Raw genomic sequence first — 14220 nt, forward strand, 5'->3', positions numbered from 1 at the left:
TGGTGGTGATTGTACGTCTAATCTCCATTCAGAAATTAACACACATCTCCGGCTTCACTCACCCTTTTTTTTTTTTAGGTGAAAAAGCTACTGCATAAAGAAACTCCAAAAGGGCTGTCTTTAATTGTTTTGTTTTTTGTATTGTTCAAATAAATAAATATTGGTGTGTTAAATGGTTTGAGATTTTCCAGACACATTATTAAATATGTAATAAAGCTCATAATACATCCAGACCTCTGAATAACACCCCACACACAATAGCCTCGAATGCATGTATGATTTAATGACCTGGCTCTACACATCGGAATACAACAACTGGCAGTTTACTGTCACACGTAAAAGCTCCACGAAGAAAAGGAGGATGCAAAAATTGCCAGCGATGGATTCTAATTCCCTTTTATGTAGTGTTGCAAAATAAATTAGCTAAGGAAGTGTTATAAACGCGATAGTGACATAGACTACGAAAAACTTTAAAAGCATGCGAGAAACTATCGTCTGGACGTTTTAACTGAGATTATTTTGTCACACTGGACATACAATATGAGACGTACTCAATACGGTCTTCCTTTAACCGCCCATGTAACAAATTCCTGTGCAGTAGGTGGCGGTATGTAGCATAGGTTAGCGTGTGCATACTGTAACAAACAAAGAAGAAAGACGAAGAAGAACGCATTTCAGCAGAAGAAGAAGGAGGAAGTGTTGTTTGATTTTTTATTATTTGGTGTGTTTGCGACTGTTGTCTGACTTTTTGGCCTTAAAGAGATCAGGTAAATTATCACATCAATGTACAACTTTGGTGTCCCATAGAATTATTAGAAATTGACTTCGCCCAGAATCTGGAGACCGATGTAAGAAACTGCTACGGGTGTTTGTGGAGTCTGACCAACCCAATGTTACATTGCTAAGCTGTCGAAATGCTAATGTTAGCCTGAGGTGAATTTCGAGTCATATGACAACGCAAACCAGGCCAGCAAGCACCAGGATGCTGCTTTATTGATTTTATTCCGTTTCCATAAGCTGTCTTTTCTCAAGGCATGCTCAGGCCGGTCGACGGTCGTGTCTTAAACGTAGACATAACCAGCATCACCTTTGTCACAAAAGTTCCATGTTTTTGGTTTGCTCTGTCTCGAACTGGTTCTGCTCTTTAACTTTTCTTCTTCTTCTTCGTCTTCTTCTTTTCTGTAGCAATAGGCACAGATATCCACGATGAACCTGGAACGACTGCCCAATGAGGAGAAACTCAGCCTGTGCAGAAAATATTATTTAGGTGAGAGGACTCGAGAATTGATTATGACAAGTACCGAAGCAACAATTTTTAAATCCAGTTTTCCTTTGGTTTGTAAATTCTGGGTACATACAAGAAGTACTAAGAGCTGCCTACACAAGTGAAATGTGAGTGTCAAAATGATCTGATGTAGTCCCATTTAGGTGAGAGAGAGGATGGGTTAACAGTATAGCTCCAAGGCCTTGTGTGAAATTTCAAGTAGATTTTATATTAATTCAGTAGTATTGTCATTAATGATGGGGTTTTTTTTATCTTTTTTTTTTCCTAAGGTGGATTCGCATTTCTCCCATTCCTGTGGCTGGTCAACGTTGTTTGGTTTTTTCGGGAGGCCTTTGTGAAGCCAGCCTACACTGAGCAGCTGCAGATAAAAACTTGTAAGTGTTGGAATTGACACTTTAACCCATCACTGTCCTTATTTCACACAAATATGTATTTTTTCTAAATACATATTACTATTACATATTACGTATACTAAAAATTTCATCTGTCTTTCTGACAGATGAAATTTTTAGTTGAAGACAGTTTATTAAATGCTGCGCTGGGTAGTGATTTAGTAGAATTCATGTATCCATATACATGAGAAGCTACCAAACAGCAATTTTATGAGCTTTGAAAGAAATCTTTCAGCAAAGCTAGACCATGATATGATATACTGTGTTTGTCTGCGAGTGAGGCCATTGTTTTAATGCCAAGTAATTATTTTGTGTTTTTCATTTAGATGTGAAGCGGTCAGCACTGGGGTTGCTGTTATGGGTCGCAGTACTCACCACGTGGATTACTATTTTCCAGCACTTCAGAGCAGAGTGGGGGGAGGTGGGAGATTACCTCTCTTTTACAATTCCTCTGGGCATTCCTTGAGACATTTTTTGATGACAGGTCTTTTGAAAGTAACTGTTGATCCAGTATAATGGACCAAAGAATTTTCTTCTTTTAACTACAGTGAAAGGCTTTGGTGATTTGTCTCGTCTCTGGAGCCAAATTTTCAATGACTGGATAAAGTTAACAGAGTAATTCCATATGAGTTCAAAGGATAAATGCTGTAGGATTTGAAAATTCATGTTTTTTTATGCTTGTTACAGCATTTCAGAAAGTTCTTTGGTTTTAGACTAGGCTCATTAATCTTGTATAGCAGACAATGTTAATTGTCATGACCGTGTCTCACAGTATCTAATGATGAAGCTGGATGTTTGTTCAGGTTTGTTGAGGACATTGGACAATAGATTGTTGTTTTTTTTTCCTTGACTTAAAAATGTTTATTGTTCTTGTGTGATTGTGCACAAAACTACTTTTACTTGTGTATGAATGACAAATAATAAAAAAAAAATCTATAATGCTTCCAAATTACAATGTTTTTACTCCACATTCTGTATTCCCATGGCAACTCAGAAAGTTTGGATCATCACTCCGTCTTAGATCTATGAATGTGTATGAGCTTTTTGCTCAGTGAGTCATCTGAGCTGTTTTCTCCATAAATACTCCTAATGTTTTTTATTATTACAGAAGTCTCCTAAAGTCTGGACAATCACTGGTGCCTGTTGTGAAACCCAGTAACTTAATCCCTCCAGATGCCCCCACTTCCCTATCATCCTATATGAGTCATAGCATAATCAGGGCCATTTTTAGTCACTCCAGTCAAAGCTTAAATGACAGGTTCAACATTACTAACAGGGGGACCATGTGCCTGCCATATAAGCCGCTGACTTCACTCGAGTGTGCCAAGAACAATCAGTACTCTTTTCACTCTTTTCTCTTTTCAATCAGTACTCTTCACAATGCAGGGAGTCATTTCATAAAAACAGATTTATGGGGAGTAACTTACAAAGAATCCTTTTATGGACATTGTACATTGTTTCCAAGTCTGTTGTATTTTACAGTATGTGTGTGTGTGTGTGTGTGTGTACACAGTACACTTCAGAGGTAAACAGAATTTTTACTTCTCTAGTTATTAAACAGCTAGTTACTTGACTCCACAGAGCATTCAACCATCTGATGAAACTGGATGCATTGTTATAGATAAACTAACCAGCAAAATGTAAAGTAGCTTAAATTAGCTCCACCCGGGCCAACCACAGCATCACAATGCTGTTTACACATGAATACATCAGCAATAAGAATATACCATAACACAAGCCCCACATGGCCACATTTTCTGCATTATGAGCAGTTTCTCTTTTGATAACTTCCAGTACACTGAACTGATCAGACATCTGTACTTAGATGCTGAATGCTGGGTTTGTAGTGAGTGCTTTAACATTGAGGTAAGCCCACTGTTAAACTGAAGTGGATGATCTGAATAGTTCTTCCACCACTGTGAGGGTGACTGATGTGGGGACACAGAGGCTTCATGGCAGCACACGTGCTCTGGCATGTGTACGGGACGTCCCTGCTGTCACTGTCTGTCCGGCATCAGCCCACCAGGGTCAACAACATCGTCTTTTGAACTTATTTTTGGATAGACCTTCCCTAACAACAAATCTTAAGCACAGAACAGGTCTCACAACTTGCACAGTCTGTTCCCATCGGTGTCACATCCCCCGGAATAAACTGCACGCCGCAATATTGGTAATAGCCAATAAACACGTTAATTGCCAATAAGCCCGCAACAGCTGCGTCACTCCCCAAACAATACGCTCTTATCCCGCACGGCTCCGCCTGAACACCCAAGGGTACGCATTAGTCCAGAACATAACAGAAGCAAGGTGCCCCGCCGTGAAGTCCCGACTCATTATGCAACTCCAGTATAAAAACACGCAGCGTCACGTCAGGCAGCCAGAGGGCGAGGAGGCAGACAGGCGGGCGCACCAGCTCATCACCTCACTGAGCACTGAACGCAAGCAGGGGCCGTCCCGTCCACCGTGCGCACTAATTTGGTCAGGGAATTTACGCAGAGGTAAGCTGTGACCAGGGTTGTGTGCTCTGTAGTCTCACTCGGTGTCGACTCGTTCGAAATGGATTTCATCCTGCCACCCACTCTGCCTGATGGTGGTATCCCATGGGAGAAGGTTTTGCCGCCTCTTATTCCTCGGCTGAATGGGACTTATGGACAATATAAGTGGTCCCCGAAGTTACTAATTCCGGAGACTGATCATGTCAGCTCTACAGAGGTAGGTCATTTTAAGTTTAAGTTTATTAGGTTATGCAAATGTTAAAAAGTAGATTGTTTTTGTCAGTAGAAGTGCATGAAAACAAAACACTCAGTGATACCAGATAGGCTTTTACGATGGTAACCTGTTCAATAGGCTGAGAGTCCACTCTATGAACCTTAAAAGTGGTCCTCTCATTTTTTTTAACAGGAAAAAAAAAAAATTATAATTAAGGTCAAGAATGAACTTTGACACTTAAATATTGGTCAGGCTATCTTTTAAGTGCCTGGTGACAAGTGAGGTTTTGGGGGTTTTTTTTTTTTTTTTTTTTTTTTTTGCTATTTGCTGGTATTTTCATATAATAATCCACAGTGTTTCTGCTGATGTTGTTAGGTGAACTGTGATGAGAGCGGCTTTGTAGTTCAAGTTGATGTAAAGGACTTCAACCCAGAGGACCTCACAGTCAAGGTGATAGGAGACTTTGTGGAAGTGCAAGGCAAGCATGAAGAGAGAAAGGTTGGTATCTGGGAGGAACACTGCTGTATTTTTTTTGGTTTATTTACAATAGGTTTGATTTGTGTTGTCCTCTAAACTTGTGGTCATCTCTGTTTTGTTAGAAGGATGGTCCAGGGTTTACAACACGGCAGTTTAACCGCCGCTACCGAATCCCAAAGGGAGTGCACACAATGGCGTTGGAGTCAGCTGTCTCTCCAGATGGCATCCTGATCATATCTGCACCGATGCTGCAAAGCGAGAACTCCAGAATCCTGACCTGATCACACTGATGCTAAACACTGAAATCTCAGCAATATTCACCATTTCTGAAAGCAAATGCAACAGAAGCCTTCATGTACACACAAGCATAAACAGTCACAGCGACACTCACCATGTGCCAAAACAAACATTTGTTCTGTTCCTGGCACTGCTCTATTATTCCCTGCTCCTTGAGGTTTGTATATACTGTCCTGCTATTGCTCATCAATCTTATGTAATGTTTCAAGGAACCAGTCTTTGTAAATATTCTGCGTTCACAGTTCAAAGTGCTGCTTTTTTTTGTGTGTGCAACTTTTGTAAAATGCACTGTATTGTGATAGTGATGAATGATGCACACAGACATATCCAAACTCTTTAATGTGGAAATACTTCTTCAAAAAATAAACTTTATTTCTTTATAAAATAAAAAAAAAATGACTACATCAAGTGCCTTTTGTCAGTGTATAAGTAACCTGTTGCTCGTCCTGGAGTTCATTCAACATAGAGTCCACTTCACTAAAAGGAAAAATACAGTAGATTACTGTTCTGGAATTTATGGTGCTATGTTTACATCATTCTAATAGCATTGTAAGAGCTACAATTTAACATTTACAGCCTTCTATGAACATTATTTTCATAAATGATGACAATCAATGTGGCCAGCTGAGCTATTTATAAGTTTTTATTTTACCTGATCTGCTCCTTCACCCATGTCCTCTGTTTGCGAAGGACTTGTAACAAAGGATCATCTTCAAACTCCTTTTCATCTGAATCTGAAAAGGAAAAAAAATGTTGACGGTGATGAGCTATGCATGTGCACAGAGAGCCATGAGTTATTGTTTTATTATTTAAACCACCAGAGGCAGTATGTAGCGAAATTCAACGTGGATCAAGTGCAAATTGCAAGCACAAAAAAAGATAGAAAGTTCAAGGGGTTTTGACCTGAAGGGTTTTGGAATGTTGGGAATGGGAGCTATTCATAGGTCAGAAGATATTCTCCACAATTAACTTCATGCTAAAGGTTGGTGCTCTCTGCTGCCACAAGCTCACCTTCAGCCTCTTGCAGCAGCTGTGAAATGACCTCTGTTGAGTTCTGTGCATTGCATGGAGGAACTGAGGATTGTGGAGGTGCAGGGCTGGAGACAGGGGTCCTTTGTGCAGGAGATGAATCCCCCGTAGGGAACAAGACCTCTGAAACAACCTGCCAAGATCCGATGAGAACCCCAAACTGGTTAATGCAGCTTTTAATGACCGTATTAACATTAGCATCAGGTGATGATGATATGACATCTAAAAAATACAGGTGATGGCATTCAAGATCTGTGGTAAATGGAGAATTTTTAAACAATCTTTTCCCTTCATATGGTGCATGTATTGAACCAAGTGAATGCAGGTCATTAAGGAAAGTAACGTGAGAACTGGTGATGTGGGTCAAAACCTTTGCATGTGCTCACCTGTCCTAAGGCTCTGTGGACCGGAGAAGGTGGTGGGACATCATCGCTGGCACATCTCTCACTGGAAAAGGCCTGGCTTCCCCTCTGGTGCTGCTGATCTGCCCATGGCATGACCTTTTTGGGAACTGTTTGGTTTGAAGAACTCCTGTTTGTAGAACCGGGGACATCAGCACGTTCCCTCTCCGTGTATCTGAAAAAAAAAAAACCAAGTATATCAATCATTCAAACTTGAAGTTCTACACTGTCTGCATGTCTCACTACTCCAATACTATACCTTGATTTCTTTTCTTTTCTGAAAGTCATGGCAGCCTTCCTCTCTGACTCCTCTATCTGGGCCTTCACTTTCTTCTTCCTCTCAGATCCTTTGTGGTGACTAGGCCCCTCTGCTTCTATAGCAGGGGGTGGGGATGGCATATGTTCACAAATAGGCTCGTCAGTGACGGCATTCATTGAGTTTCTGGGGACTCTGGTCTTTTTACGGACAACTTTGGTATGAGACTCATCGACACTTTCAGAAACGCTTTGGTGCTTGCTAGCGTACGATGACTGGGTGGGACAGGGCAAGACATCACAGAGTAAATGCATGTGGGCAGGAACATGGGCAATAGCGGTGGGTTGAGAGACTGAAGAGCCAGAGACGACAAAGGCCGGGAAGGGAGGTGGACCTGAAGCTGGGGCACATGATACATGGGCTTCTTTGGTTTCAGGGTGGGGGTCAGTCATGTGTGGATGTGTAGCTTTTTGTAAGAATTCAGGAGGTTGAGTACTCTGCTGTTGCTACAGATGGTGCAAGAAGGGAGAAATTTAAATTAGTCTGTACATCTGGAATAAATGTCAAACCAAAAATCTGGAGTAAATACACTATGACTCCAACCTTGTAAGCCTGTCTGCTGGCTGAGGGGTAGCTTGAGGTGGGGCCTTGCCAGCTAAATGTGGGACCATGAGGACTGGAGTGTTGCAGGGACTGGGGCCACTCCCTGGCCTGCTCAATCTTTCTCCTTAAACGCCACTGGAACAAGATGTCCTCCTCTGGACGTGTGGGGGGCACCAGAGAGGGAATGACTGAGTCTGAGCAGGCCCTCACTGGAAGTGTTAATAAACACATTGCACAACAACACTGACACAGCAGTACAGTTTAAAGTATCGGACATGAAAAAAAGAGTCATCCTCTACAAGTTGCATAAAGAGGAAGAGCGTTGAGCAAGTTTAAATTACAACAGAACTAACAAAATTTCATCGAAAAAATGAGTATTACCCCCCCATGCTTGGGTTACCTGAAGTCGATTTTATTGAACTGGGAACCAAAGGTCTTCGCAGCGGCTCATCTATGTTGACTGAAGAAGAGAAATCCGAGCAGCCCAGGCCCTCTGAGCTGACATGTACAGATCCATCACTCAGAGTGCTTTCACTGCCAGGAAGACAAAAAGTTACTCAAGATTGAAGTAATGAATTCATTCATCATTAATGCTACTCGCTGGTCATCATACTCTCTCAGCAGAAGTCTGTTGGCCTTTTCTTGAAGCTGTAGTATCTCTGCGTCGTCGAACTCACCCTGGGAGGCGTCTGACAGAATCTGAGAAAACAGGATAAACACTCAATCCTGCTACATTGACACAAAGAGCACTCATAATACTGTGCAAATGGCTAAAACTAGATCATTTAATTTCCACATTTCAGTAAAAACAATATCCAATCAGTCGCATAATCTGGCCTTATACTGCTAACAAATACAATGAGGTGCAAGCTGGCTGAACAAGTCGTGAACGTATCAGACGTGGCTGTAAAAATGCCTTCCCCAGCACTAAGTAAACACAGAGGTTTCCAATTGGACATGTGGCATTGAAGTGTAAATATTTACATGCACACTTAGTCAGAATAAGGTGTCTGTCCTGTACACTGCTTTGCAGGCATTCCCAATAATCCTTTATAACAGCATATGCAAAAAACGAAAAGCAAGATGGAATAGTAGTTATTCTTATGTTGATATTTTAAGAAATAAATATATATTGGGAGGTAATTTATCCTTCAACCAATGTGCCAATCATTTGGGAGATAATTTATCCTTCAACCAATGTGCCAATCATTTCTATTTAATGTAGGCAAAGACAATATTATACATACACACCCACACACACATATCATGGCAGTAAACTCATAAATGCACTCACACTAAGGGAGCCTCTGCATGGGGAAAGAGATCTGTCACGTCGACGAAGTCCAGCTGGACTGAAAATGGCAGGTCCATGGTCATCTTTCAGAGGCTGGAGAACATCTTTTCAGAGGAAAAGATTCCACCAGGGTGGATTTTACCACAAGGGTTGCTTTCTACATTGAAATTTATGAATACATTTTTGCTGAAGTTTGCGATAAATGACAATGTACCTTGGTCTGTTGTTTTAGTTGGCGTTGAACTGGGAGGTAAAGATGAAGGTGACATCCACCAAAATGGCAGACGCTTATCTCCAATGCCAAAATCAGCTTTCTGGCGCTCCTCTCGACTCTGCGGTCGACCGTGGCGAAAGCGTTCAACGTACCTGGGAGAGCGAAGGTTAGCGCTGGTTATAAGTAGCAATTCCACTGAGCAGTTTCTGTACCTTCCAGTCTTTGCATCGTTGTTCCTATAACACTGTCACATTTAGTCAAACCTTACATATTTCAACTTTTAAGTTCTATGAAAGGATGACTGTGCATAGGCCCTGCTCGGTTTAAGGGTATGGTTTGATTGTATGAAACTTATAATGCATACTTAGCCAACACTGAATCCTGCTCAACCTCTAGCTGTGCGGAAACTGCAGATTTTCCTGCTCTCACAGACTCTTTGGGCATCTCTGTGTCAGATGAGGTTGAGGTGCTAGCAGGAGACGATCCAGTGTCACTGGAGGGCCAGGACTCTATAAAAACAGACTGTGCATCCGCGGCAGCAAAACAGCTTTCACGTTTGTCAAACAGCCGACGGCTCTCTGGACTCTGGGTGTGTAATTGTGGACTGGATCGCTGCTTTGCACGTACAGGACTCAAAGTCTGCAGAAAAACAAAAAAGTGACGTACATGTTTGCGATGACTTCGGAAAGACGAATGAGAATCAGATGTATCTTGCAGTATCTGTAAAGTTTACTTTGAAACATACAGTTTTTTTCTCTTTCTTTGACAGGATCTGGTTTCTGGATGGGTGGTAGTGTGCCCTCCCCTCCCTGGATGCTTGCTGGAAGGGATTCTGCCTCGTGAACACAGGTCCACTGCAAAAACAACACTTATGACCTACTGTAACCTTTGTTTAAGGCAGAATAAAAAAGTGATCTTGACGTCTTACCGTGACAGATTTTACCTGGATCTCATTGTACCTTTAGCACGTCACAGGTGATGCATAACACAAGGTTGCTTCAGTGTGGCTCTGATTTCTGAGGGTCCTATGGTGGTCTGGTCCGAAATGAGCTTTTGACAATGATTTATTGAGAAATCGGCCAGTTTGGTTCACTGTGTAAATTCGATCTTACTAACTTACAACACGACCACATTACCCACCGGCCTTCCGAGTTCACTTGGCATGTCCACAAAAGAAAGTTACCATGGAATCAAACGCTAGTCCGACCGAACTAGTTCGTAAGATAGCAAATTAAGCTGCTACAGCGGGCATTTTGAAGATCTATTCATCCAACAAGTCCACCATTTTAACTGAAAACATAATTACCTTACTCTTTTGACAGATACAACATTATCGATGAAACTACAGGAAAGACTCTCTGTTTATGCCGATCGTTATTTACTACCAGACAGAAAACCAATGGGCACCGAGTTTAATATGATGGACATACATCTTATCCAATCATGTAGACCGTCTTCGCCGCACAAACGCCAATCAGTTGATAGAAAACCGGTAGCGCGCGGAAGAGGAAAGTCTGCAAGGGCTATTCGTTGGTAAAAAAATAAGCTAAGTTAGCAATGGTACTTTGAGCTAGTAAACGATACGGTCCGATATAATAATAGTAAAACGGCTAGCCTACGTTATATTTCTAGTGGATGTATGGAAACCACCATAGGTAACTGCTAATAGGTAAACTTAGATAAAGCTAGGCCTGCGATCTTGTTTTAACGTTATCCCACGATTGCTGCTAACGCAGAAGCAAGGTGGCTAACTTAACTTAACCGCAGCCGGCTAGCTAACGTCAACGTTAGCAAGCTACCGTCGTTAATGTTGTAAAGTATAGTCAGTTACAATCCGTTATCAATTTAAAGAAACGCCATTTCAGTTACCGACAGTGAACTAGTGGTTGTACATCTCGTGTCCCCCCCCCCCCCCCCTTGGAAATAATATACAGAATAGTGGAGATAATGCATCACGTCAAGATCAAGACTGAAAGGCCAGGTGAGAGGTTGCTGCCTTAAGATGTTAATGAACACATCCTGCAGTACTTTACGTTAAGTTTTCCGCCCCCCATAGAGTTTGATTTAAAAGTCATCCTGACCCACCGTATTTGACAGTACAGTCACTACTCAGATTCAGTAATGAAGTATAAGAATATCACCTACATGCAATATTTATTTTTTTGATTACCTCTGCAGATTTGGAGGGAGCTGGTGCACGCAGCAGACTGGATGTTGTGTTAAAGGCCCTGGAAGAGAGGCGTGAAAATGAAACGTCAGTAAAATTGTTATTAATATTTGAAACCTGTCTAATTGTAGTGACCACTTTCCAGTTAAACTAACACTGTTGTATTTTGAACAGGGAGCAGAATGAGGGTGATACTGGAAAAATATCAGCCGACTCCCTCAGCAAGTATGAATCAATGAGTTGGATTTCAAATACATTTGTAAAATTTTGTAAAATGTGTGATATATTTTAGCAGGCGCTGATTTCATGTTCCACCTGTTATTTCTAGGGATTTGTCTCCATCATCTGCTGGAAAAAGGCAAGTGTCTGTTTTTCAACAAGAGTTCCCAGTAACTCAGAAATTATAAATAACATTTGTTTGTGTACTGTCGTGGGTGAGAGCAGTATTACTCCATGGTCCTCCCCTCCCAAATGTTTTTTTTTTTTTAAATTTCACATTGACAAAAGTTGCATGTCTGTACAGCACAATACATTTAAAAAGCGATAACCTTTGTAAATTTCCTCCACATAAACTGCGCATCATTGTTTTGATTTTTCCAGGCCATCAGCTCGATTTCCACAGCACCGGAGGAAGAAACGAAAAGAGATGGATGAGGGCATACCAGAGAGCAATCAGCATAAACAAAGTAAACTTGGTGCAAACATTGAAAATAATTCTGCAAGAAATTACATTATAGGATTTGTCCACTTTCATACGTTTTCCTTATTTTGCTGTTTTCTGTTTTTTCTCCATTTGCTAGATTCTTATATTATTAAGTTGTTCGATCGCAGCGTGGATCTGGCTCAGTTCAACACCAGCACCCCTCTGTATCCTATCTGCCGTGCCTGGATGAGAAACAATCCTTCTGTTCGAGAGCCAGCTGCTTCCCCAAGCCCCTCTCACAGCATGGTAGAGGAAGAGGTGAGGCTCCCCGAGTTATGTTGGATCATTTAAATTTTATTCAAAATATGCAAACATAACCAAAGTAAGTACAAAAACTAAATCCTGCATGGCTTTAAAGTTCTACATCATTGTAAATCTTCCCTTAAGTGTGAAATCCTCATCCACTGTAGACTGGGATGCTATGTCACGTTTCTCCAAGTTTGGGTTCTGCTTGTTCAACAGGGTCCCACTCTTTGTTTTTTCTCTTTTCAAAAGGAAATCCACGTCCACAACTGCAAAACATTGCAGTAGGAAATGGATGTGTACTGTGATGTGCAAGCCAAAGCCTCACACTGACTGTCTGTTGTTGCAGTTATTTCCTTTAGCTGTGTGAAAACCATTTTAGCATGATCCCTAATCGAGATTGTGTTATCGGCCAGCCCTGTTTGTAGATGTCTCAGCACTAGATATCTCAGAATCATTGCAAAGAAAACTCATACTGCATAATTGCATGACTAAACCACCAGTGAGAAGTAAGGAAAAGTTTTTTTGTGTTTGGATTTTGTTTGTTTGTTTGTTTTAACTGACACCATCTGAATCTTTATCATTGGTATGGTCTGTAATTTTGCAAAAAATTGTCCTTGAAAAAGTGAAACTAATTTGAAAACAGTATTTGAGAGTACTTACTTCCCAGAAAGCACTTGTAATTTCTTAGCCCTAAAGAGGGCGTTATTCCATGGTCTTTGGGCATCATAACCCCAGGAGTGATCTTATCTACATGACTGTTACACTGTGTTTCCACATGTCTTTCTTCTGCCAGGTGACAGACATGATTAATGGCAAAGGTCAGAATGTCTACAGACTCCCTCCTCCAACCTCTTGTCCAATCAGCACATCTGGTGAACCCATCAATCTCAGGATCCCACAGACTGAAAAACCCACTGTTACCAAGGTTCTGTATAATATTCACATGAGAATTATCAATGGTGTTTTACTCGTATAGTAAAATTGAATGGCACACATCTATTACTGGTATTAGATTAAATGAATGTGTTCTGAAGTTAACTAATGAACAATGGCAAACTAAATCTCAACATTTATTCTTTTCACAGTTAGCAGATTCTGTTGCTGTGTCCAGTCCTCTCATAAGCGACCACATGGAACGCTGGAAAAAGATAAGGCAAAAGTATGTTTTTCATGTTAAGCAACTTTATTTCTTTTTTGTTGTTGTGGTTGAAAAGAATCATTCACATTTCCAGTCAGCCTATGGTTGTCACTTGGTGCTTATGGGTCAAAATGTGACAAGTTGTTGTGGTCTGCTGCATTGTTTCTCCAAAATCTGTAACAAGATCTTGATCCTTGAGCTGACCCCTCTTGGTCTTTTTTTTTTTTTTCAGATGGAAGGAGTGCTCTAACAAGAACCAGTTAAGATACAGCGAGAGTATCAAAGTCCTTAAGGAGATGAAGGAGCTCTATGATCACTAACTGGCTCGTAGCTCTCCGCCACAGAACGGACTCGATGCGTTTGGAAAACCGCCGTGGCGTAGCAGTAAATGCTTGAATGCGCCTGCCAACTACAGACTGAAAGGAAAGCATGAACAGACCCTTGAGCCTTAAACAGGTCATACGTACTATGCTTTGCAGAAAAATAATATTTCGAAGGATGTATCAATTTGTTGTAATTTTTGTGATGTGGAACTGTTTTTATTCATAAAATTCTGTGTAGATGTCTGAATATATTAACTCGCTCACCAGTAGTATTTTTCCAGATACACTGTGACTTGTGCATTAACAAGACTGATTTAAGTCCATTGTGGTCTCTTCTTTCAGATTTGCCTCCTTAACTTTAACCCTTAAGTATCAGAAAACATAGCAACTAAGATAAATTAAAAGAGGTTTGTCATAGAGGATTTAGCTACTTCATAAGAGTAGTCTATTGATAACATTTAAATATTCACCGCAACTCATTCTTTGCGCATGCAACTAGAAGCTTGTAAGTTTTTTATCAGCTATCCAAGCCAGAGATGAAGCCCCAAAAATTGCAAGTGAAGTGAAAACTAAGTTATGGTGATTTTTATATTTGAATTTTTCTGATTAACTCAAGGAGCAAGTGTTCCTTTGTGTTGGGAAAATTCTTCTTCTTAAGCAAAGTAATTTAAAACACCCATGGTTCA

General features: G+C 40.8%; 4 protein-coding genes across 6 annotated transcripts; 3 read left to right on the forward strand and 1 right to left on the reverse strand.

The window, feature by feature from the left end:
• The first annotated feature begins 648 nt into the window (after positions 1–648).
• Positions 649–2626, forward strand: psenen (presenilin enhancer, gamma-secretase subunit). The gene is made up of 4 exons (XM_076737359.1): positions 649–767; positions 1186–1267; positions 1555–1659; positions 2004–2626. The coding sequence occupies exons 2-4, from the start codon at positions 1207–1209 to the stop codon at positions 2141–2143; spliced, it is 306 nt and encodes a 101-aa protein (XP_076593474.1). The 5' UTR covers positions 649–767; positions 1186–1206; the 3' UTR covers positions 2144–2626.
• A 1430-nt stretch (positions 2627–4056) lies between these two features.
• hspb6 (heat shock protein, alpha-crystallin-related, b6) lies at positions 4057–5568 on the forward strand. 2 transcript variants are annotated; one of them, XM_076737747.1, is made up of 3 exons: positions 4057–4389; positions 4762–4884; positions 4986–5568. In XM_076737747.1, the coding sequence occupies exons 1-3, from the start codon at positions 4234–4236 to the stop codon at positions 5142–5144; spliced, it is 438 nt and encodes a 145-aa protein (XP_076593862.1). In that variant the 5' UTR covers positions 4057–4233; the 3' UTR covers positions 5145–5568. The 2 variants fall into 2 exon arrangements, with proteins under 2 accessions (XP_076593862.1, XP_076593863.1); XM_076737748.1 differs by having other exon boundaries at positions 4989–5568.
• On the reverse strand, positions 5496–10491 carry proser3 (proline and serine rich 3). 2 transcript variants are annotated; one of them, XM_076737744.1, is made up of 13 exons: positions 9901–10491; positions 9703–9811; positions 9322–9596; positions 8958–9109; positions 8744–8847; positions 8063–8148; positions 7850–7983; positions 7450–7604; positions 6850–7352; positions 6576–6765; positions 6172–6322; positions 5813–5894; positions 5496–5637 (listed from the first exon to the last, which is right to left on the reverse strand). In XM_076737744.1, exons 1-13 carry the CDS (start codon positions 9909–9911, stop codon positions 5565–5567), a joined length of 2025 nt encoding a protein of 674 aa, XP_076593859.1. In that variant the 5' UTR covers positions 9912–10491; the 3' UTR covers positions 5496–5564. The 2 variants fall into 2 exon arrangements, with proteins under 2 accessions (XP_076593859.1, XP_076593858.1); XM_076737743.1 differs by having other exon boundaries at positions 7450–7658.
• lin37 (lin-37 DREAM MuvB core complex component) lies at positions 10444–13857 on the forward strand. Its single transcript, XM_076737746.1, has 9 exons — positions 10444–10938; positions 11136–11211; positions 11299–11349; positions 11453–11482; positions 11725–11810; positions 11925–12085; positions 12867–12998; positions 13159–13232; positions 13444–13857. The coding sequence occupies exons 1-9, from the start codon at positions 10905–10907 to the stop codon at positions 13529–13531; spliced, it is 732 nt and encodes a 243-aa protein (XP_076593861.1). The 5' UTR covers positions 10444–10904; the 3' UTR covers positions 13532–13857.
• Positions 13858–14220: the final 363 nt, after the last annotated feature.

This window comes from Chaetodon auriga, chromosome 8 (assembly GCF_051107435.1).
Source record: "Chaetodon auriga isolate fChaAug3 chromosome 8, fChaAug3.hap1, whole genome shotgun sequence".
In the NCBI taxonomy this organism is placed as follows: Eukaryota; Metazoa; Chordata; class Actinopteri; order Chaetodontiformes; family Chaetodontidae; genus Chaetodon; species Chaetodon auriga.

Bases quoted from the DNA above. Each gene is read 5' to 3' on its own strand.
- psenen (XM_076737359.1), top strand. From the start codon at position 1,207: ATGAACCTGGAACGACTGCCCAATGAGGAGAAACTCAGCCTGTGCAGA. The intron at 1,268-1,554 runs GTGAGAGGACTC...TTTTTTCCTAAG, and splicing joins GTGCAGAAAATATTATTTAG to GTGGATTCGCATTTCTCCCA. The intron at 1,660-2,003 runs GTAAGTGTTGGA...TTTTTCATTTAG, and splicing joins GCAGCTGCAGATAAAAACTT to ATGTGAAGCGGTCAGCACTG.
- hspb6 (XM_076737747.1), top strand. From the start codon at position 4,234: ATGGATTTCATCCTGCCACCCACTCTGCCTGATGGTGGTATCCCATGG. The intron at 4,390-4,761 runs GTAGGTCATTTT...TGATGTTGTTAG, and splicing joins ATCATGTCAGCTCTACAGAG to GTGAACTGTGATGAGAGCGG. The intron at 4,885-4,985 runs GTTGGTATCTGG...CTGTTTTGTTAG, and splicing joins GCAAGCATGAAGAGAGAAAG to AAGGATGGTCCAGGGTTTAC.
- proser3 (XM_076737743.1), bottom strand. The intron at 8,149-8,743 runs GTGAGTGCATTT...CTGTTTTCTCAG, and splicing joins CATGCAGAGGCTCCCTTAGT to ATTCTGTCAGACGCCTCCCA. The intron at 7,984-8,062 runs GTATGATGACCA...TCTTCCTGGCAG, and splicing joins AACAGACTTCTGCTGAGAGA to TGAAAGCACTCTGAGTGATG.
- lin37 (XM_076737746.1), top strand. From the start codon at position 10,905: ATGCATCACGTCAAGATCAAGACTGAAAGGCCAG. The intron at 11,350-11,452 runs GTATGAATCAAT...TGTTATTTCTAG, and splicing joins TCAGCCGACTCCCTCAGCAA to GGATTTGTCTCCATCATCTG. The intron at 13,233-13,443 runs GTATGTTTTTCA...TTTTTTTTTCAG, and splicing joins TGGAAAAAGATAAGGCAAAA to ATGGAAGGAGTGCTCTAACA.